Source organism: Pocillopora damicornis, chromosome 4, assembly GCF_964200805.1.
Source record: "Pocillopora damicornis chromosome 4, jaPocDami1.2, whole genome shotgun sequence".
In the NCBI taxonomy this organism is placed as follows: Eukaryota; Metazoa; Cnidaria; class Anthozoa; order Scleractinia; family Pocilloporidae; genus Pocillopora; species Pocillopora damicornis.
Window position 1 is genome coordinate 19,867,243 of NC_142673.1, and position 23,925 is coordinate 19,891,167.

The 23,925-nt window shown below is 38.0% G+C and overlaps 2 protein-coding genes across 3 annotated transcripts in view; one reads left to right on the plus strand and one right to left on the minus strand.

Moving 5' to 3' along the window:
- LOC113686142 (ribonuclease 3) lies at positions 1 to 22,390 on the minus strand. Its single transcript, XM_089205101.1, has 38 exons — positions 22,138 to 22,390; positions 20,745 to 21,982; positions 20,223 to 20,358; positions 19,046 to 19,540; positions 18,440 to 18,520; positions 17,957 to 18,043; positions 17,530 to 17,616; positions 16,662 to 16,733; positions 15,506 to 15,587; positions 15,326 to 15,388; positions 14,637 to 14,725; positions 14,127 to 14,210; positions 13,731 to 13,799; positions 13,487 to 13,551; positions 13,203 to 13,256; positions 12,449 to 12,494; positions 12,327 to 12,355; positions 11,716 to 11,794; positions 11,202 to 11,309; positions 10,955 to 11,093; positions 10,279 to 10,339; positions 8,986 to 9,045; positions 8,467 to 8,566; positions 8,210 to 8,247; positions 8,067 to 8,131; positions 7,400 to 7,470; positions 7,263 to 7,307; positions 6,975 to 7,028; positions 6,029 to 6,132; positions 5,127 to 5,232; positions 4,828 to 4,917; positions 4,431 to 4,476; positions 4,261 to 4,343; positions 3,419 to 3,522; positions 2,759 to 2,802; positions 2,140 to 2,188; positions 1,586 to 1,632; positions 1 to 915 (listed from the first exon to the last, which is right to left on the minus strand). Exons 1-38 carry the CDS (start codon positions 22,195 to 22,197, stop codon positions 698 to 700), a joined length of 4,548 nt encoding a protein of 1,515 aa, XP_089061227.1. The 5' UTR covers positions 22,198 to 22,390; the 3' UTR covers positions 1 to 697.
- The window catches only part of LOC113686132 (ubiquitin carboxyl-terminal hydrolase isozyme L5-like), a 7,169-nt gene continuing 5,634 nt past the window's right edge, over positions 22,391 to 23,925 (plus strand). Inside the window, exons 1-2 of one of the 2 annotated variants that reach the window (XR_016186201.1) lie at positions 22,391 to 22,528; positions 23,714 to 23,777. Coding sequence is in view for 1 of the 2 variants with exons in the window: in XM_089205102.1 (XP_089061228.1) it covers positions 22,453 to 22,528; positions 23,714 to 23,777 (140 nt within the window). In the remaining variant the exon portion in view is untranslated. The remainder of the gene's footprint in view (positions 22,529 to 23,713; positions 23,778 to 23,925) is intronic. The other variant, XM_089205102.1, reaches the window with a different exon arrangement.

The following is a 23,925-nucleotide window of genomic DNA, read 5'->3' on the forward strand; positions in this document are numbered from 1 at the left end:
TTTTCTTCGAGTGTCTTAAAGCACCTTTTATTGAAGCATTTGTCCATTATTATAATTTTTTCTCTATAAAAGTAATAAAAGTATTTCGCTTGAAGTGCATACTTACATATAAAAGAGCTTTTCCACGATTAATAAACTTTACATCTCAAATAATTTCACATAGAATATTTCCTTCACTATAAGTTGGTTAAAACTTTAAATACGTTCATATTATAATTTTGAACTGTTTTGAAATATTTAACTCTGAATTAATTGGAATATAGCGACAAGAAGAGATAGTAGATTACTCCAAAAGTCTTCCTTGGGTAACTAATATAAATAAAAGCAGAGTCAACTCATCATGAGTAAAACTCAGATGGGGAAGGATAGGATAAAAGAAGGAGGATTTTCGAATTTCTCAAGTTTTACCAATACGCAAGTTTGTTCCAATTTTCTACGAAGGGAGTATTTTTCGCAAGGTCTTTAGCAAGCAATTTTCATCCAGAGGACAACGTTTAGAAGAGAATCCAATGATTTTCTCTGGCTAACTATGTTACTTTCTATGGAGGTTTCCACGCAATTTTCCCCTTACATGAATCGTTTTGGGTTTCGTTCAGCATCCTTGACTAACTTAATTATGATTCCTAGTGGTCACACCACACCACACCCCCACCCCTACCATTGACAATACAGTTAGCGTTTCCACAGAAATGTCTTTTTACTCTTCTTGTGGCTGACATTCGTCTTGTGTTACGTCTGAGTTGTCGTCTTTTTCGATAGTTTCCTTTTCTTCCCAGCGAGGTACAACTTCTACCTCCACCCGATCGTCTTTCTCCTCAAATTCTTTCCGCGGTACTTTGTTCCAGTAATTTCGTCGTCTCCCCTGATGTTTTCGGTCAAGAAGACGTTTCTGTCTCGCCAGCTCCGGGAAATAGTCTACCACAAAAGAAAAAAAAAAACAAAACACACACACATCAGGGATCATTTTAGAGAAATATTACCCTGTGCCATCGTTTCCTACGTACACGAGGTGGAATGAGCACTTTGAAGGTGCTCGTTTCTTTTATCCCTGTGTCATGTAGCCATGTTACCTTTAAATTGTTATTACGCTATCATCTTTTCATAATCGTCGTGACTTAATCATAGCAACTTTGTACCACGTGATGGTGTTATGGGCGTTATTATTGTATCGTTTTGCCTTCTTACCAGTATCATCATGTCGTCATATCAGAACACTGTCGTGTTATCTCATGACCATTTTATCACGTTACCATATAAATTATTAAAAACTGGATTATTGAATAATGAAATTCAAGAGTTTTCGTTGGCTTAGCCATCAAGGGTTAGGAGTCAAACCTGATTTATATTTGGGGCGTTTTTAATAAAACAATTGTTCCGCTCGCACTTGTATCATCTCATATCCAAAGCGCGCTTGTGGAATAATTGTTTATTATAATGTGTACAGGTCATCTTCATTTTACCACGTTACCATGCTAATTTTCTACAATGCCATCGCCATCATGTTATTATGCTACAACGTTACCATTTCATCAAGTAACAATTTTTATCATGTTATCAAATGACGATATTCATTAAAAGTACTCACGAGATGTCAAAGCATCTTTTGCTGCCGCCATTTCTGCTTGTTGAATACTAAAGGGAGATGAAGAGAACACGTGTCAGAGTTTACCAAAAATTCGGTAAAATATATGTGAGATTTGAAAAAGAGCTTATGTGTTGGACTGAAAATTAAGATAAGTTCAACATTCAAGACGTGTAATGATGATTCGTCTCTCAAAAAGAGGAAATTAAATGATGGAACATCCGAAATGGAACACTTCTCTAAGGTGGGGCAAATAAACAATTAAACAAGGGTAAACAAATTCTAAAAAAGGAACGAGACAAGGTTGAAGAGATTTATAGATGTACAGCATAATCGTGTCGGTAACTTAAGCAGATCCGGTTACATTCAGAGTGAAAAAAAGAAAATTCTCTCTAAGCTGTTGATATGTTTTGAAAAAAAAGCGAGAAGTGAAGAATTTACCAAAAGATGTTTCTCAACTAAAAAAATCCCACGAAACCACTGGAAGACCTATAACACTACTTGTCAACGAAAGCTGTACAGATTGGCTGGAAACAGTTAAATTATACTACGAATACCTCTTGCCTTCGCCAGAGCCCATTCTTCTTCCTTTGTAGTAAACAGCAACTGAGGAAGAAGACAAAAAAAAAATTCCGCTTTTTTAAAGAAAGGTATGCTGTTAGCAAAATTAAGACTGGACATTTTCGATTAACCAGCAATTAATCACATTATAAGACCTGTTTGATCAATCATCAATAAAGAAAACCTTCTGGTCTACAATCTATTTGAGAAACAATGAGGCGCCACAACGTCGTTGTTTTCATCTACATTATACTGATTCTATTTCATAAGAATTAAGTGTGAATCACTCACTTAACATTACGAATGGATCAGAAATGCCTAAAACAATATAGCCTTCCGAATTTGCTCGTTCTAGAGGGGTGGAAAATGGGTAAAAGCTCTTTCCATAAATCGATAAGCTGACACGTTAGATTTTTCATTCCACGATCAACGCCCAAAATTTTAGTTTTTTTCCCATGCAAAGGGGTTTGTTTGAGGTGGTTTTACTGTTAAAAGGTGATTTGTAATTTAGGCTATTCTATTTTTGACCAACCTAAATGATATTATGGCTACGCGGTTGATGCGAATCCTAGTGTTTGTTAGAGTTTGCTGGATTTGATTTCAGTTCAAACTTACCTGTATAACGTTTATGATGAGCAGGACCCTTGTTCTGTAAAACTCTTCAAGGAGAAAAGGAAAAATATCAATAATCAAAACATGTTTCAAATTAAAAATCTTATTTCCTCCGCCGAAAAACTCAAGCTTAATAAAACGCTGTAAGATTACTCTTCCAGCTCTCGGTTAGTTGAGACAAAACAGGCTTACAAGAGAGGTGGTTGTCTGATCTTCTTAGAAACCTACTACTTTCATTGACACTATCAATAATTTTCCGCTTGCATCCATCGACTGAAATAATGGTAGAACCTAAGAATGCTCATTCAGCGGTGGTCATGGTTTTAATACTCGGTCACCGATTTCGAGAAAGGTCTACCCAAGGAGCCCAAAGAAACGGTGCGACTGTTCTCATATTTAGAGATAGAATTTTATGGAAAGGCTTTGTGTTATCGTATTAAATTGCGGCGAAAATTCTCATTCAACATAAAAATAAACGTACCAAGTATGTTGCATATCGTCGGGTTTTTTTGGTTTAAGAGGGCAAATTGTTAGTGGTTCAGTACTTGACACTCATCAGAGAGTATAGAGGAACCCTTCATAACTTTCGTTAAGGAAAAGTCAGTATACAACATACTTGTGGATTCTATCAAAGAAAATCCTCCATGGGAATGTTTCACTCACTTGTATTGTGGAAGATCAGGTGTTTTTCCTAGCTCGCGAGAAGTTAGACAACACTGCTGCAACTGTGATTTGGCATCCATCCAGTCTTGATTAATGATAGACTCCTAGAGGAACAACAGAATGGATTGGCTGCACAGTTACATTTTGCGAATAAAATACGAGAAACAAAGCGTAAGAACAAGGTTCCATGTTTTTTCTTTAGAACCCTAAACTAAGTTGATTTCTTTAAGCCACACTATACAGCCACTATATAGCCACGGTGAACTACAAATCCAACAACAATAAAAGGTACTGTAGCAAGACACTAAAGGTGGGTTAAAAAAGGGCACTCGAGCCAAGTAGACCACAAGGCGCCGCAGGTTACTCCGGTCTTTGTAGCACGAAGTGACAAGTAACATGACGTCAGGTACTTTCATTTAGCCATTCGTGGATGTCACCAATAGTTGGTTGACACGTTTTTCATCCCTAGAACGAGGCTGTTTACAACGGCCAAGCAGACCAGAGATAAATATCACAAGGAGTCAACTGAAAGTGGAGTAAAACAGTCAATCTACCGCAAATACGGGTTGGTTCAGTTTTGGATTTGATTGGTTGTGAGAGTCTCGTGAGTTTTTCTGAACTAATCACAGAGCAAAGTCGTGTAAAAACCAATGCACTCCCGCGTCAAATTCAATAGCCAATCAGAATCTGCAATAATTTTAACAACTACACCGCTAATTCTAATCCTTAGGAAAGCATCAAATACCAGAAAGCGCTATTGATCTCATTTTCAGGGTAGATGTCGTAGGAAAACCTGACCCAAAATGGCTCTCGAGCAAAACAAGACTGGAAAGTTTGTTTACCTCGAGCCGAGGGAAGAGACAGACATAGCAAAACGTTTCCACGTATCTTAAACCTTTATCCACGTACAGGGCAGCAACAAAAGCTATAAAAAAAATTTTAAAAAAACAAGAAAGTAGTGTAAGAAAAGACTGGAACAATACCTTGTTGAATAAATCTGAAAATAATTTACCTTCCAGTATATCTGCAAGAAGCTTCTCCCGAAAAGACTTCATTCCCTGGTGTTTGAAACACAGTAATAGGACATTAAACAAGACGAGAAACATCCTCGGTTGGAATGTTTTTACAGCAAGGACAGGTGAAACAAAAACGGATCACCTTAACAGGTAATTTCATGTTCGGAGCTGAAAAGGGAAATTTTAGCAACTTTGAGCCTAAACGCTCAAAGATACCTCAACTTAAAATCAAAGCCGTAACACAATTATTTTCATGTATAACATAAACATGAGATCCTTGCACGTTAAGAGAGTCTTGAGGAGCAACACATGACCATCATTTTGCTAATTCACTGAAGTGAACATAGTGTGCCACTAATGGAATAAGGAAACACCGTTAGGTCTTATAGACACCTGGTTTCCAAAGTTTATCAGCTTGTCCAGTCCCAGCTCACGCGCGATCGCTGCTTGTATTCGATGATTGACGAGAGAGCTGCGCAGCAACTGAAAAGAAAGAAAGAAAGAAATAGCAAATTTTCAACGAAAAAAATAAACTGGAGAGCAGTTAGGTCAAGTTTAACTTGAGATTTTTGACCTTGATGGTATGATCAGAAACATTTTCTCGTGATTTTGCGGATCGACACCTTCGCATGTTCAGTTGTAACGTTTTGGTAAAGAGTAGTCCCAAAGTGCCTCTTCTGTTCAAGCCCTACCGTTAGATGTCCCTCGTGGTGTTCAGGGAAGTGCTTGAAGAGATACACAGACACGACGAACTGCAAAACAGAGTCACCCAAGAATTCCATACGCTGGTTGCTGCCACTGAAAACAAACCATAAATGTGTTACAAAACGATTACAACACTGCCTAAAAACAACGGTGCAAGGTCTCCCAGAGCTGTCACGTTATCGAGTTCCTTTGCTATCAGTCTCAAAGGAAATTATTCTGAGGCAAACCTGGTTTGGGGGCGACGATAAGATCGATCCAGCACAAAGAGAAAGATTTATGATTATTCCGGGCGTAAAAATATTAGAATGATATTGGCGATGTAGATACAACTGAACTGCACGAGCAATTTACGCTACTCTAAGTAGATACAACTGAACTGAACGGGCAATTTACTCTACTCTAAGGTCATATAAACATAGCAAGGTACCCTGTTTTTTTGCGTCTAGCTTTGTTTAGCTTTGTTTAGCTTTCACTTATGCTAGGCGATTAAGGAACTCTTTCCATAAAAAGTCAGGACAAAGCTTATTTCGGGCGAAAAGCAGCGCGATGAAGATTTAAGAGTATGATCTCGGCAGGCTGATTTAGGCTCAATTTAGGCTTCTCCTTGTAACGGCTAACTGCTCTGGTATCTGACATAGTTTGATACTACTCTGGCTTAAAGATTTAATGAATCTAACCAAGAAATTACAGTTCATAGACCCAACGTTTTGACACTCCTGTCTAGTGCCTTCATCAGGGGTGATCTAAACGCTGTAACAAGAGGTCCTTTTAAACGCTCACTAATTAGCTGCTTTTTTTTCTGACGAGGCGTAAATAGGCGTCAGGAAGTAAGCCGCCATCATCACGATTTAAAGGAGCGTGCTCTGGTATCTCTTTGGATGCCACTTACAGTGTGAGATTATTGAAACCGACTTGTGGATGGGTAAAGGCACGCGCCAGCAACCGAATGTGGTTAAACTCAATTCCACTTGCTTTCTCAAACTCCTCCAGTTTCTGACAACAAAAAGAAAAACAACGTCAACAACAAGAACCCCTTTTCATACAGCTATACTATGCTGCTGCAATTTCAACTGCAGCTGCTGAACACAATAGAGCTAGAAGGAACACTAAAAAACGAGCAGAAACATTTCAACCCTTAACCCAAAAAAACCCAAACAAAAAAATAAATAGAAGGTAATTCAGTGTTAACAACTGGGTTGAAAACGTAAATTAGCCACCGTAAAGAGTAAAAAAGCTGACGTTTCGAGCGTTAGCCCTTCGTCAGCCGAAGGGCTAACGCTCGAAACGTCAGCTTTTTTACTCTTTACGGTGGCTAATTTACGTTTTCAACCCAGTTGTTAACACTGAATTACCTTCTATACTCTCCCACCGACGCAGCACCACAGTTTCTTTAGAAACTTACCCCTTCAAAAAAATAAATAAGCAAACAAACAAAAAAAAAATGGGTAAGTGTCTGCTCACAAAGTTTAATTTCGTTTCTATGGTCTCTCTTTTGCCCGCCCCTGGTGCAAGAGACTCTAGGAAGGACTCATAGCCAAGAAATAGCACAAAAGCTGTTACACTTCTACAAGGAAACGAAACAAAAACACTAAGAAGGAAATTTGTACTCGACAAGTCAAAGTAACCGGCGCAGGCTACAATTGGCCAAGCTGCGCGAAATGAACCGCTGTTTTCTAAGTGTACACCTACGACATAAGATGTTTTAAAGCCTATTGTGAATACTTATATAAACATACAAAAAGCTTCTCAGTCAATTTTAACACTAAAAGTATAAGACAATATTCCTTATCCATGAAAAAAGTCACAAAATGGCAAAAAAAAGGAACGAGATGAACCTGAAGAATCGGGGATGACGCTATCAAGTGTCTATCACCGTCTGGTTGTTGAGCCTGTTTAGAAAACGATATTTGGGTTAGTCCCCTCATTCAATTACAAGTTAACCTACTGAACACCTAAAACAAACTACGGTGATCAAGATATATATATATATATATGCCTTACAACTCTATATTCCTTACTGAAAAGAATCCACTTTTACGCCGCTAGAAAAGATAATTTCCAGCACAAAACGGTAATTAAAAAAAAGGTACATTATAGTGACAGTGGTCATGTCGTTTATTCACCTGTAAAGGATGCTTAGGCAAGTTTGTCCAGACATCTCTGAGTTCCTAAAAATAAAACGTATCAACAATAGGGCAGTGAGAAGATTGAAGACACACACACAAAAATCGAAAAACCGCAAGAATAAAGCAAAGCGAACCTGTTCTTCAAAGGCCACGTTTGTGAACAGAACCTTAGTTGATGTTAAACCACTCTCCAAATACATAGCCCCTACGAAAACAACAGCACGTAAGAAAAATGTTCCATATATTCGATTTTCTTTTTCATTTTATTTACCATGACATATAAAATTGCAGCTGCCAAATATTTACTCTACTGGTGCACTCATAGGTACACCTGCTGTTGAGGAACTGTTGTATAACCCTTACACAACCAAGATTTCATTACCATTTTCCTTACTATCTGCCGGACATTTCGGATCAATATCAGTATCTAGGCAACTGCCCACCTACCCCTCCCTTAACCCAACATTAACCCTTATTTATTATCAATTGACTGTTGTTGAGTTAGGGGAGGGGTAGGTGGGCAGTTGCCCAGATACTGATATTGATCCGATATTTCTATGTCAGCCTCTCTAATTCCTCAGAGCGAACCACTCAGGACGAGAACACAAGAGACTGGGAGTCGGCAGATGGCCTCCCATTGCTTCACCCCCTGAGTTTCAGTTGGTCCTTTTTTCAATCTCTCTCGCGATTCCTTTCAACATTTCAAATATCGAAAAACAAAACAAAAGCAACAACAACAAAAAAACAACCGGTAACAAAACAACAAGAAGAAAATAAGGGAACAAACGTCTCAGCACTTACCAAGGAGGGCTTCAAAGCAGTTTGCCATGGCATGATTGAGATCTTCTTCCACGCACAAATCAGGACTGAAAAATAAAATTACCAAATGAAAGTGAAATCCCAGTTAAAAGTAACTTTCTATTTCAGTAGCGTAGGTGACATACCCGTGCGAAAACTGCATGTAGTCGGACAAACCCAGTTTCTAGGGAATATAAAGACAAGACAAATGAATGTAGATCAGAAGAAAACATACGCTCAAAATAATGATTTTGAAAATACAAATTTCGTTAACGTAAAAAGACAAATTACCAATTCAGAAAATTTCTCATCGAATATCTCTCGGTAAGTTTAAGCTCAAGGTCGTGATAAACCTCCACCAACTTCGTTGCCTTTTCCATTACGTGCTATGATTTACACGTACCTTGGCGAGTTGTGCCAGATGTTTGTTTTGCACTAAAGCTGAGCGGTACATGGCTAAACCTCCTTCAGGCTTTGACGGAAACATAAAATATAGGTGAACACTAGAGAGGAGTAGAAAAGAAATGAGTCAGAGAAGCTTCTTATGAGACAAAACTATCGCACAGATGAGAGGGCTATTTTGTACTGAATTGATGTGATTTCCCAAATTTACCCACGTCAAATCCAAACCTGACTTCCATATGTTTAGACGTGTTTTGCCCAGAGATCTGAGTTGAATACGTTAAGTGGAAGCTTTTCATTTTTTCCGGCAAATTTACCAGCATGCCCCGACTTGACGTACTCGACCCAGTTTTCCTGGTTTGCGTCTCCACATCTAACCACGGTGAGCTTCAGCACAGAAATACTCCAAGGATAAATTCACAGAATTCACCAGAGGATGAAATAGGTTTTTTGAGGAACACAAGTCGAAATGTTTGTGTATTAATTTATCCGAGAGTAAGAGCTTTCCAGTAAATCTCACCTGCTAATCAACTCCAGAACAGCATCTCCAAGGAATTCAAGCCTCTCGTTATGTCGTATCCTGGAGAAAATGGGAAAGAGTACATACAATAAATACTGCTCAAGAGGCCAAAATGGCCCACCTTGTAATTACCTCATACAACGCTGATACCAGTCGCCTTCTAAGGCTTCAAGTGTGTTCTCCTCAATTAATTAAATTACGCTAAAACTACGTCATATTAAAATTTCGCAAGCCACTCTGTCTGGTGTGTCGATCGATCTGCCTGACTTTCTGCACGGTCTGTCAGTCTGTTTCTTCGAGTGTGTCTGTCTGTCAGTTTGTCAGTTTGCCTGCTTGTCGGTTTATGTGCATAGTAAGTCTTTCCGTCCATCTTTCAGTTTGTCTGTCTGTCAGTTTATCTGTCTGCACGGTCTGTCTATCAGTTAGTCTGTCTGCACGGTCTGTCTGTCTGTCTGTCTGTCTGTCTACACGGTCTGCCTGTCTCTGTCTGACTCCTAACTGACTCCACCTACTCTACCTGTCTAACCAATGCGTTATCTTGCCTCCAATTATTCTCCTTCTCGCTTTACTGAGGGATTTAGATTTAACAAGAGTGCCAGAATCATCAGCAAAACTAGAGAGAGTTTGGAAGCCAAGGTCAGAACTCTGTAATACCAGGATTAAATTAGGAAGCTGAGAGCACATTAAACCATATTCCGTTCAGAAGGGTTTTTGGGGGCAACGTGGTATTCAATTTAGGTGATTTAGTTTCTATAGAAACTGTTCTGTTGGGTCGACGTGCTTGTGAGAGCAATGATCAAAATATTGGACACCAACGTCATGAGCGTTCTCTCTTCATGAAGGCAACATCGCCACTTGGAATAATCAGGATAAGGGAAAATCTCTGATGTCTGTAAGCACCCTGTCCCACTCAAGTCCAGTTTTATAGCGTTCCACCACCACCTGGGTGGCCGAATGGTTAGTATGCTGAACAACAGATCCAGGGGCCTGGGTTCCATCACTGGCGGTCAATGTACTGTATGTTCTTTCCACTTAAGAGTGTCAGTTGGTATGGACCACTTGAATTACTTACGGACTTTCCTATTGATTCTCGTTGCTGTACTTCATTTTTAACAATAGGGCTTTCCATGGACATAATATTTCCTAGTTCTCCACTAGTTAAACTATATTAAATGACTGTCGGTCGCTTACAGGTGATACAAGAAAATAATAGTGCCTAAATTTAACATAACAGAGCTGTACATGAGAATGGCGATAGGAACGTTAGTTGTTAGAATTATTTGAGGTGCTTACATAGAATGGTGTTCCTCCATCTTGCCGAGGTTAGACATGACACGTATCAGCTGGGTAATACCTTAACAAAACAGACAATTTTAAACTGAGTAACAACTAAAGTACTATCATGTAAACGAATAAGAATTTGCCAAAAAAAAGAAACTGAAACAAAACCCCAGTTCTTAAAAAACTATCTTAAAATCCAAGGGCAGAAAATATTGTTCAATTGGCCATTGTAATTACACTGGTTTTGGTTTAACGACGCTCAGTCGAAAAGCGCTATATAGACTCAAGGTATCTTATATCTTGTGAGTAAATGTGACGTGTCTCTAACGAGTTAATTGAAGGTTTTTTAGAGGATGAATGGATAGTCAAGGGATATCCAAGGGTCCGTCACTCGAAAGTCCCGGTACAAATCAGTTCTAAAGAGCTGATTTTGTTGATCATGTATAGCATTTAAGTTCAAACGATAAAGATAAAGAACGTATTCGTTGTTAATTTTTTTTTTTGTTAAGACTCGCTCTACTATTCCTTAGATTGAGATATCAAAACATGGCCTCAGCCCCGTTAAGGTATTAGCACCTCAGAGAAATGGGCCTTTGGTGGAAGAAAAAATATCGCGAAGTATCGTGATGAGAGTTCGATCTCTATACTTGACCATCTCTTGTTATCAATGGGTATTCTCTACCCCTACCTTTCTTACGCGTGTGCAAATGTCGGATTTTTCTGTCGCCGTATCTCGGTTGCTTCACTCCACAGTTTGACAATGAGTTACGCGCGTGGTCTGGGTTCATACCAAAGTTGAGGTGATAGGAAGGGTGAGTCAGGGCAAGCTTTGGATCAAAACAAACACGAGAAAGCACATTAAATTTTAAACAGAACACTCTTAACTAATTGTAAATACAAATCAGCTTGAATTTGCCTCGCGCAATATAAAATACCTGTAATAAAGATCGGTCTTTGAATATGTACCCCATCTTCTCGTCCAGCGTTTTCAGACACATGTGATAGCGTACATGGTGTACGAGTACAGGAAGGAGTAGAGCATGCTGGGAAAGAACAAGTATCACCGTCAATGCCTCAGCTAATTGTGAACTCACCCAGGGTCTATGAAGATGTAAATAAAGACTAAACACAAGCCTTTACTGAAAATTAACTTTAATTACATGGCTATTTCCGCTATTCTAGTTCTTATCTTCACCATGTGAAGAGAATGATTACTTGTAAAAGTTGCATGCTCAACCCATTATATCCCAGTATCAATATGCATATTCTCCATACTGCTTTCCATACATGGCCTAAGGTGCGGACATGGAGAAATTATCTAACAATCTACAGCTTCTTTAGTTAGTGATCATTTCCTTTATTCTCATGACCGTAATGAGTGATTCAAGGACGATATTGCAAGGAGAGAATAGATGCTAGTCATTCTTAGAGACCAAAGAGTTAACAAACCTGGCAGATATCAGACTTAAGGCCAGTTTTGATCATTCCTTTGCTGCTGACTTCTGCTAATATATCACGGCGCATAGCGCTGAAAAAATAAGCACGAGATAAAGGCAGGTTAACATAAGTTTATTGGATCAATATCAGTATCCGGGCAACTGCCCACGTACCCCTCCCCAAACCCAACATTAACCTTCACTTATTGTCAATTGACTGTTGTTGAGTTAGGGGAGGGGTAGGTGGGCAGTTGCCCAGATACTGATATTGATCAAGTTTATCCTTATGAAATGCACACATGGAAGTAGTTTAATCGAGGTTTGAAAGTAATCCAGCATTGTACTGTTTTTTCTTTACCTTTTTCTGTGACTGGACCACAGACACACACCACCTTGCGACCGATCATGTGCTCAAAATCAGCCGCTGACTTTTCGCATGTGATCGGTCGCAAGGTGGCGTGAGTCTGTGCCCAAATTACGTTATCAACTCAGTTGATAACGACAAATTACCCTGTTATACTCTTCCACCGACGCAGCACCACAGTTTCTTGAGAAACTTTCTCCCTTTATTCTTAGTGATAGACTTTCGTTTCAGAGTGTGGCTCAGATTAATTTTAACCTCACCTTTTTACGCGCATATGCTCCAAGTCAGTCTAGAGGGAGAACAAAAGAAATAACATGGTCGCTCAAAATACTTAACAAACAAAATAAAAAGGTAACACTTTTTCCACAAGCTATCCAATTACCTTGAGTTTGACAAGCTTATCTTGGTCCTTCCGACTCGGAACTGGCCTGGGAAAAAATGTCTCAATTAGAATGAATGTGAAACATGGAGTGTGTAACACTAATAGAGCGCTTTTCAATTGAGTGTAGTGAAACCAAAACCAAAGCAACTACAGTGGCCAATCAGAAGAAAGGAAATACCTTTAAGAGCCAATGAGAATTCAAAGTAAATAAACGTTGACCGCCTAAAGCGCGGGAAAATGCGGGCCACAAAGTCGTGATCGGTGATAGCTTTGCAGTTGATTGGTTGAGAGAGTTGCGCAAAAACAATGCAATTCTATATAGCTTTTGACACTCAATTAAAATTTGCTCTGACACTCAGGTTTAACTAAAAATGCTCTTAATGAATGAATCGTAACTACCCATCCTTCCGACGAAGTAGGATAGCAGACATGAAATAATACAATCGATTGCGCTGAATAGAATTGAAAGTGCATCGCAACAAGTAAAGAATGTCCACTTTCAGTTCACAATGCGAAATTTATGTGTAAAATTTAGAAAGGAAACAGTGGGCCTTTAAAAATTCCTCGACTAGAGAGCTAGGTATTGATTGAAGGATACACGAGGTTTGAAAAGTGAACTATATTCAAGCAAGTAGCACTCAAATTTAGCAAACTTGCCCACATTAATAGGCTTTTTCTGGTGACTGGGATATTTTCGGTTCAGTTGATTAAAAGATGGTTAAGAACGTGTTTAAAGTGAAACACTTTCACTTACGTGTTTGATATCAGGGTTCTTAACTTGACGTATGACTTGTATAGCTTTTGATACCTGGAAAACAGAAAAACGGTATGGGTTATGCATTCCACGTACATTTATATATAAGCGTGCAATGATAAAATGACGTTAGCGTTAACCAAGACTCAAGAGAGACAAGTTAAGAAAGATATATGTATCCACGCGAGGTAAAATAAGATGAACAGAGGCTTAAAATAGCGAATGCACGATATCTATCTTCCCTCCACCTGGGTGTGAACTGTATTATATAAAACAATACTTACCTAGGATCTCCAGCAAAACTCATCTGCACTGGCCTGATACCGTGGTGCACAATGTAAGGATACATCTGTTTTCCATTTGTACAAGAAAAAGCATAAAGTGATTTTGAATGATAAGTCAGAATATTTCCAGAGAAAACTCACAATACCCATAAAAGAAAAACAAAACAAGATGGTATACTCCTTAGCTTCCTTTCAGGAAAGTTATTTTCAATGACTATTAGCCGACAACCACAAAGAAACGTACCTTGCGTTTGGTCAATCGCTTATCATCTGTATGAAATTGTAGGTCGTCCACTCTGATGGCTGCTGGTTTCTAAGACAACAGTGAAAACACAAAATGCGTATAGGACAGGATTTGGATTACTTAGATTGAATAGGATAATGACAAATAATCAGATCTTTGGTTGTTGGCAGAAGATAAATGTTACATGACATGACTACATGTAAGGTAGTGTGGGCAATAATAGTAATATTAAAAAAGATCATCAAAACTTTGAATAGTATATCTTGTTTTAACTACAGTTCAAAATGGCACTGAAATGCATATCAACTTTCTCTCCCACATACATGTATAGTGCAAAATCTGACAAAACAAAATTTGTTCTTTTTTGCATCTAAACAATATCACATTGTGACTCACCTTGTTTGGGTTCATGACAAGAGAATTGACACATAACTTTGAATATTCCCCTAATTTGTCAGCATTAAGGGCAAAATCACTTGGCTGTTAGAGAAAATCAAAGAAATTATTGTTCTTAAAAAAATTACTGCTCTTGACTGCAGATCAAAATTATTAGGTCAAAGCTCTATCTAGGGTAAATTTTCTTCCAATGCCTCTCCACCTGTGGGTATGACCAGGTACCTGAGAAATTGCTGGAAGGAAAGATTGGCAATACTAACAATTACTTCAAGCCAGAGAAACCAGGACATGTTGCCATAGATATGATGTCCAATTAGTCTTCATTTAGATCTATATACAATCAAATGAACCCAGGGACAATATAAGGAGCAATAAGCAATATGTTCCCAAAGAAGTAATTAATGCTGCAATCTCTAAATGATACGCTCCCTCCATCAGCATCTATTTTGACCTCAGCTTTTTCAAGGCCACATTAGTTTAGGTCTAGTGTTAAGATACCTAATTTCTTACCTGAACAAGAGGTTCAGTAGAGTCTAAAATATGGGACAACACATGGCTCATTGGAAGAAGTTCATGGTTTGCAGCTGATTTATTCTCATCTAGACAGAGGAAGAAAGAAAAACAAGGTAAAAGGAATTTTCCACCACTTCAGTGACTAAATACCTTATACTGACAAAATCCAAGGTCCATACCGTTAATAATGGACCATGTTTTTAACACCAAAACCACATACACAGACCATAAATTAGAAGGGAAAAAAACTAGCTTCCATAACTTAAAGTAAGGACCAAGAAAACAAGTTTTTAAGATATTTACTATATGATCTCTGGGTTCAAAGGGGAAAGATTTTAATTCAAACAAACTTTTGAAATTAGAGGGCCAAACAGTGAGCCATGGTCTGCATACTGACTAATCATAGCACACATACTACAGTAAGGAAGATATGTAACAATTGTTAAGTGTGCTTATAATGATGGAAAATTGAGACACCCATAGTTGATCATTAACCCACTATGAATTTGGAAAGGCAAACTTAAAAGCAGAGAAACTAATGGTAAGAATTGTCAGAACCTTCACTAAACATTGATGATCAACTTATTAAGTATTAAAATTCACTTTAAAAAGTCATGTACATGTAATCAGCTATATCAGATTTCAACACAAATTAAGAAAAAATGATAACTTGGTTGTTGACTAACTTGAAGATCTGTGAACAAATCTTGGCATAAAGTGAAATCTCTGACAGGAATCTTGAATATTTCCTGCAAAAAGCATCATACAAAAATTTAAATCTACAGTGCATGATTTAACATGAATGGCAAATGTTTTGCTAATTGCTCTTTGCTGTAAATGTTAAGTTTACTTTCACTAGTATTTACCATTTATGTCCCAATCTGCCAGTTCAAGCACTTTGTAGAAGAAAAACTCTGTAAACAAGTCTAGATCTCTGACACAAAAATTCTGAAATTGAAACAAGCCAGTTGGATGAGAAAATATAATAAATACTCTTTACATGCACTGATGCATCAATCTATTCAAAGCTTCAATGTCCCCCCTGACATTCTAACTTTTGAAGATTGGCTCGCACAAATTTCCCCTTCCCCCTCCCCCTCCATGGGTTGCCTTTGGGGGGGAGAAGTTGAAGCTTCAAATTAATAGGCCCATAATCACATAATCATATAAGAATTCTGTAAAAGAAGTTAAAATTGGCATTTGTGCCCACTGATTTAAGGGCCTAAGCACAAAGCATGCAGACCATTAATCAAATAAGAGAAAAGCGGAAGATGAGGAAAATAAGAAGTTAATTATTAGCCAACTGTGTGTGTGACAAGTTAGAGAATTGATTTCTAGTCATAAAAAGGGATTCAAATAGCTGACCCATGTCCAAAGAAGGCAAAGTCAATTTGAAGTCATTGTTAAGTGTTGTTAAAGCACATTTAAAAAGGTAAAAAAATGACAAAAAAACATTTCAACTTTCCCTTTGTGATGAACATCAAGAGATTGTGGCAACAAAAACAGCTTTAAAGTGTAGTTGCTGACTGTATAACAGAGTATGGTGTGAAAGTGAAATGTGATCTTCGCAGTAAATTTTCCAATTTAAGCAACTGGAAAGAAGAAGCCTGAAAAAAATCAGGGCTTCAATCCCGTTGAAGCCCTGATTTTTTTCAGGCTTCTTCTTTCCAGTTGCTTAAATTGGAAAATTTACTGCGAAGATCACATTTCACTTTCATCTACAACCGCAGTACAAATATGAATTATTTCATATAAAACTTCACAGAGTATGGTGTGCTTAACTGATCACAGACCATGTAGTTATTAAAGAATACAATTTACAATAACATTGTCATTTTTTACTCCAACAATTTTTATTACCATTTCAGTATCCTGGTTTATAATGTGCAAAAAATGTTTTTTCATAAGAAGTGTAATTCAATTAACTAGGGTTGTCTGAGTTGATAACTAAAAGAAATTAAAGACAAATAAAATTGAAGCTTGTGACCCAGCACTGGAATAAAGTGATATTGACTCACAGACCTCTGGAACTGGTTGACTGATGAAATGAAGAGTGTATTCAATGTTGAATCTTATCACAGAACAACTTGGTATCTAGGAAATCAATAGACATTTACAGTCATTATCAATAAAGTATACAATTATAACAAGATAAAGGTGTATATAAAAAATTTGTAATAAGCACCCTGGCTCTGTTATGTTAATGTCATTCTTTTGTGCTGTTTAACCCTTTAACTCCCAGCAGTGATCAATATGCAACTTCTCCCAATAATATCCATACATTATCCAGCAAACAGGTAATGAGAATATTCAAATTTATCAGGTAGAAGTTGTCATCTGGATCTAACACCAAATTCTTGTAACTAATTTACAAGGAAATGTGTAGCAGCTAGAGGAGAGAATTAACAATCAGATCTTGGGAGTTCAAGGCTTAGGATCAGAACTCAAGAAATCTGCCCTATGCTTGCCTTTACCCACTGTAAACCTCTTATGTAAGCAATCAACTCTTTTTGTGCTCAACCCAATTATTCTTGGCTCGCACAAGCTGAGTGTGTGTTGACACTCAATATTGCTTTATAAGCAAATTAGCCAATCATGCTTTTAATACTTCAGCTATGATTTTTTTAACAGTATTGGGAATCTTACCAATACAATGTTAAGGACATGGAAAGAATACCAGAATTTGCTAAGGCCTACTGGATCTTCTGGGAATCTTGTGGCCTTAAGAATCTTTCCAGGGGCCTTAGACAACTTTATGAACAATATATGGGATAGTTGAGGACCACTGATGAGTAAGATATCCAATTAAGATCCTCAAACATTGTCACACAAATCTGTGAGTATCATCGACAATCTTGATGGTGAAATTTGTGACAACAGGGAAACTCACATCTTTAAGTGGCTGATGGGAAAACAATGAAAACCCCTCAAATGTGTAATCCTTTCCATCAAACTGGATGACACTTGGATTCTCTGTCTAAAAAGTAGAGATTTGACACAATAAAGCTTAGTTATGGAACAGAACAGCAACAATAACTGGACAGTGATAGATAAAATGATTCATCGGATTAGGAAATTAAAACAATCAAATTGAAAAACGTGACCATGTAGTAAGTGACTCAGACAGCAATGGATTGTAGACTCTATAATTCAGCTATTTCTACTAAATATTTCTATTCATAACTTACACAAGTTAAAGTAGCAACACATAAGTTGGTGGGTTTATAGCATTGTCTAAAAAAGCAGTGGGAACATGAATGGGCAAAACATAAAAACCATAACTCTGTCAATCCTAAGCCATGATGTGCATAACATACCATGAAGTTGGTGTGTGGTGTAACAGTCACCCAATAATGGTCCAACTTGTCTGCATTGTTTGTTAAAGGGTCACAGGCTGGAATGACCTGCAAAAAATTGTATGGAGTAGAGAATGTGATTGAGCAACTAGGTGAAGATCATTTTATGTAAATATTTAGTATTGTTTGATTTCATTAATTTCCAACTACAGGTAAATAGTTTCTGTCAATTTTGTAATACTCTCCCAATTAGATCAATGTTTATGGAGAAGATACTTTCCTTTGACATGGTCTCTCTTCACCCATGAGTATAAATGGATTATGACACACTGATAGGAAAAGTGGAAGAAATGCTGGGGGTTAAGCTATGATGGTTTGGCATCCCATCCAGGAGGGAGTAGCAATACTCCCAGTTATTTCCTGTACAGATACCAGGATCAGCTCAGCCCTAATGGGCCACAGGCTCTGTTGTAATAAACAAACAATAATCTAGATTATACTTACAGTTTCACCAGGGTAGATACCATGACGGATTCCATGCTGCCTGTCACTTAAACTGCATCGGCAGACTGGACCATCATTTGTCTAAGTAAAGTAAAAGCTGTTCAATAAGGAGTTCATAGAAATTTTAATAAAAATTGAACAAAAACTTTTTTTCTAGGACTCAGATTATATTACAAATCAGGGGCAACATTTCTAAATGAAAGCACAAAAAATTGCAAGGGTGGTATGAGCATTTCATCCCTTGATCAGATTAATGGAAAACGTTAAAACAGGTACCATGAAGCCTGTCATAGTGTTAAGATAGAGTGGAAAAGTTTGAGTTAAACTATAATTTACAAACTGTACACTCTCTTGCAGAACTGTTAGGCAAACAACCTGTGATGGTGTGTTACTACAAAGTTCAACCAATAAGGTTAATATGTTTGAGTCAACTCAATTTATACTTTGACCCTTAAAGTTAATTTGACCCTCAATTTGACCCCTTATCTACAGTACACTCAACTGTTCCAAAACTCTTTGAAAAAGGAATTCTACTTTAATTATCATTTAGTTGAGCTGACCACTGCTATACACTACTCTCCAAAAGTGTCATCTAACTACACCCACCTCTCCTTTTTCATTGAACCAAAGTTCTGGATGAAGGCGACAAGGATCTTCTATCTTTCTCTTCCTGGTCTCTGCCACAAAAGAACCTTTGGGGTCTTGCTCATGCAAGTTCTTGTCATTATCAAAGCTCCCACTTTCCTCGTCATCCTCATTCTCATCACTGTCATCTGATTCAGAGCTGCTGCTGCCCAACCTTTTGCTTCCAATCTCACTATCATCTTCATCGATGTTAGATTCCTCATCACTGAGGAATTCTGTAGAATTACTGACACCTGACCCTAGTCTGATCCATGATTTAGAAGAGCTGTCATTGGCTTCACAGTCCATCAGCAACTCTACATCACCAACATCTGTTTCAGTGTGGTTACTTTGCTCACTGTCAACACTCTCCTCATCGTCATCAGCAATCACAGCTGTCATATTAACTATTTCCTTATGAAATTTGTTCTGAAGTTCACTAAGCTTTTCTGTTCCCTGAACAATAGAAATATCACCCTAAGCAAAAAAAAAAAACAACACAAATGAAACTAAAATAAATCTAATAAAGACAAAGAATTATCATATCACCAATCAAATACTACATAAGCTAGAAAACTGAATATATGAATACTGTGGTTAGATTCCTTTCTTGGTTCAATTAGTTTTTAATAAGCCAGTAGATCTGCAAAGTCACTCACAACACAACTGATGTGCTGAACACCCAAAGGTTTTTTTTTTATTATCCACTTAACAAGATGGAAATAAAATGAATAACTTTTAGTCATTTTAATCAATGGATGGATCACAGCAAAGTGCATTGAAGGTAGTCCCTGATCATTTACACCCTATTCTCCATTCACTTCCCTGTACATTTCCTGAAGGTGCTGACAAGGAGAATTTGTATAAAAATCAAGAGGATTTTTAGTTGGTGATCATTTCCTTTATTCTTGTGACCTTACTCCTGGATTCAAGGGAGACATTGTAAGGAGAAAGTAGAAGTTAGTCACTTCTAAAGTTCAAAGGGTTAAAATAACCAGTAGCTAGAAACAGGAGTTTTGACAACTTTTGACTCTGAACAAATACTGTCAGCTATTCAGGTTGCCAAGATGACAAACCAACAAAGATTTGACTGTAATTTTAAGGATTGCTGTCATTTGGATAATCACAGTTCTCCAAAGCATGCAATGGAATGACATACCTCATTACTCTGCTTTTTAATGTAAAAATCTTCTGTTACCAGATATGTTATCACTCTCTCAATATCTGGGGGTGGTGGAGAATAACAACGATCAACTCGAGGACTACCTCTGCCACCTGCACCTGGAATATAGCTCCTTAAGAGAAGAAAAAGACCAAAATGACAATTGTTTCAGAGAAGAGCTACAGAAATATTTGTGAACAATTTTTGCATTTAAGTATCTCCAAGACCTACAGGTGTCTGTAGATAAATTTTTGCATCTGGACTTTCAATGCCAATCATTGGGAAATCTCTACCAGCAGGATGTTCATTACAAACATGTTAATTGTCCTTTCTAGTTTTTTCTTACCCGATTGGTTCCAAAATTCTTTTAAGATACAATATCCAGGTCTGGAGAACCTCCGACTTTCTTCATTTAAAAAGTTTTTTCAGTAACTTTGAAATCTTATGCCTGTAATTTCAAATTTTGAAATCGCCCATTCAAGAACTTTAGTCAAATTGTACTTTTACTTATATCTCAACCTTCTTTTTCCAGGCTCTCTTCCCCTTTGTCCATCTCTGTAAGAACCTGTCCTTCGATAAAGAGGTCTACCATCAGGACTGAATTCAGAATTTCTCTTTTTGCTAGTAATGGGCTGTTGCATTTCAGAGGACTGGTTCTCATTTTTACTATGAATACTTCTTTTTCCAAAATGAGAAGGAACTGAGTTTTCTCTACCAATAAAGTGTTGAATATTGGGCACTGCATTGCTCCAGTGTGGCTCAGGCAAGTGTCTATCAAAGCCTGCTGCAAAAGAAAGCCTTGGGTTAAAGCTTGGAACAGATTGAGGATTTCTAGCCTGCCAAGCTGAACTGATCAAAGGTGATGACTGCAGTCCTTGATGTAGAACTCCCTCTGTAGATGGCATCCCTCTGGGCACAGGTGACATCCCCCTGGGCCTAGGCAGCATCCCTCTGGGCACAGCTGACACTGAAGATGTGTATGGTCTAGGGTGTGATGTCAGAACTGGAGGTCTAAAGGTTGGCTGTGGGTGCTTCATCTGCAAAAGTGGACTACTGAATACTGAAGATGGAGGAGCTTGGACCCCTCTCATTATAGGGACTGATGGAGATGTTAATGGCTGATGGATTGGGCCAGCAACTTTGTTAAAAGAAGTTGAAGTAGATGACTGAAGAAATCCCTGCATTGGAGATGGAGGATTTGTTACTGGAGGAGAATAAGCAAAATTCACAGGTAAATGCTGTATTGGAAGTGGAGTGCCTCTTTGAGGAACTGTAGGAGAAGACACAAACACCTGCTGGGTTGAAGGTGTGATTCTGTTGACAGAAGGAGGAGTAGATACTATAAAAGAAGGTGGCTGGTTTAAATTTAGTCCAGTTGGTTGGGGGCTCCTCACTTGCCATGAAGGGCCCTTGAAAGGTGAAGACGGTATGGCTGGAGATGGAACTGTAACAGGTGAGGGCAAAGTGGTGGATCTATGTGGCTGGAGTTGGGTCACAGTCATTCCTCTGGCTGAAATCAACGGAGAGGGCTGCTGTAAAGGTAAGGAAGAGTTTGGAGCAGGTCTTATTGAGGGTTGTATAATACTCCTTGGTGGATTGATACCAGCTATTGCTGGGTGAAATGGACCATGTAATCTGGGAGAAGAACTCAAATGCCGTACAGGTGCTACTACCCCAGGCTTGGTTACTGGACTCTGTCTGATAGCTGGTTGTCGTAAGTGTGTCTGAAATCTGGGATGGATGTGTTGCTGATTTGCCTGAAAAAATAGAACATTGAAGAGTTGTGGTTAAGAATGACGAAACTCTGCTGGAGTTTGTTCTGTGTGGCAAATAACGATATGTAACAATAGATTAACATATACATAATAAACAATCGTGAGGGTTAAAATAATTGATCAAGTACAATGCTTACCGGAGGCGCTGAAGCGAACGTTTGCGCGCTCGGTATGGAAGAAGTTGGAGGTCTCCACATATTCAATAGACCTCAGCTACGCGATCTCAAAGAATCATCTGTGAGATACTCACGTGCATAACACGAAGAGATATGGAAATTATAAAATACCAAAGCTTCATCTAAAAGTAGAGGTAAGATATTTTGAAAGTCTGTCAAGATGCCGCAGCCGCACATTCGCCATCTTTCGTTCAAAGTTGTTTTCTAGTTTCCAGGTTTTGTCATTATAATAGGTTAAGGGCCTGGACACTGGTAGGAAAAAAAAATTATTTCAAGATGGCTTCTGGCGGAGGCGAATGGTGTTTGATTGAGAGCGATCCTGGTGTATTCACTGAATTAATTCGAGGTTTTGGTACGTACTGAGATTATAGTTGACCATGTAGCATTCTCTTGTAATACGAATAATCTCGTTTTCTATTGGGAACAGAGTCGAGATCATCCTGTTATCGTTCGATTTTGATCCTCCAGCGGGGAAAAAATTATCACTATGATGGTATAAGATTACGTTGCAGCCAGTCTTTGATATTTAAGACGTTTCTCAACCTAACAGGCACTATCAATCGCTATGAACTTGGTGATGATCAACCTGATCGCAGTGAGATGGAATCGCTTTTATTGCACGTTTCTGTTCCCTCTCAGAACTCTTGTATTTTTCTTTGCATTTAATGTATTCCGCTGTCAAATTAAACACGTGTCGTTGTTTCATATGCAACCATTCACTTGCAAAAGAAATCAGGGAATAGAGAGGGAGGTCCTTAGTCCAGGCTTTGTGATTTCTCAACATTCAAACTTGATATATTTATATTAATTTTATATTTATGCCATTTTCATGGATAGTTTCCCAGAATACAAGTCTTTTCTTTGAGTCGTCCACATGAGGGTTTACATTGTATCTTATTCTAATTGAAAGCAGTACACTGTTGGATAGCGTGGAAGTTAGTTTGTTGATGAAAAAAGTGAGGAAAATATAGGAAATGTAATGTTCATTATAGAGCAACAGCTTTGCAGGATTTTTGCACTATGACAGGAAATGCTTCACAGCACTTACACCTAATCATCATATGGGGTGCAAAAAAATTGTGCCCAAGGATTAATACTTTTTTTTTAGTTCCTCTTTTTAAATATAGTATTTGAAAACATGCCTATCGTGACCATGGATATCATAGCTACTGCTTGTCACATAGCCTAACTCTCTCAATTCCTCACTTCCTGTCTTTTCTTTATTTTCTCACCAACTTACTGTACATGTAACTCTAAAAATACATTGAAACTTTCTTTGGGGTACTCCTCTCTTGAGCCTCTTTTCCTGAAGAAAGATCCCCACAGGATTATAGAAGGGCATGCACTGGACCCACTTTGGTCAATATCTAGATTCTATAGAAATGGTACATGTATATCCTTAGTGAAAATACCCAATGGAACAACTTGTAGTCAATCATTCATTCATTTTCCCTCTTTAGATAAAAGTATCTCGATTTCCCATTACCAAACTGCTGTTACTGTATAATAATGTTTGCTATTTAATATTTTACTGAAGGATGTTCTGGCATTCAAGTGGAAGAGATTTACAGCCTTGATGAGGCATCTCTCGATGATTTAAGGTAATACTGAGACAGCTGTTCTGCTATCTTTTCAATTTGATATATGATTTATGAGCAATCTTCACAAGCATTTTTCACTTGTTGCGTTAGTCTCTTGTGCTTAGAGTCTCAGGGAGAATACAACCTATACATTTTGAGTTATTTTAAC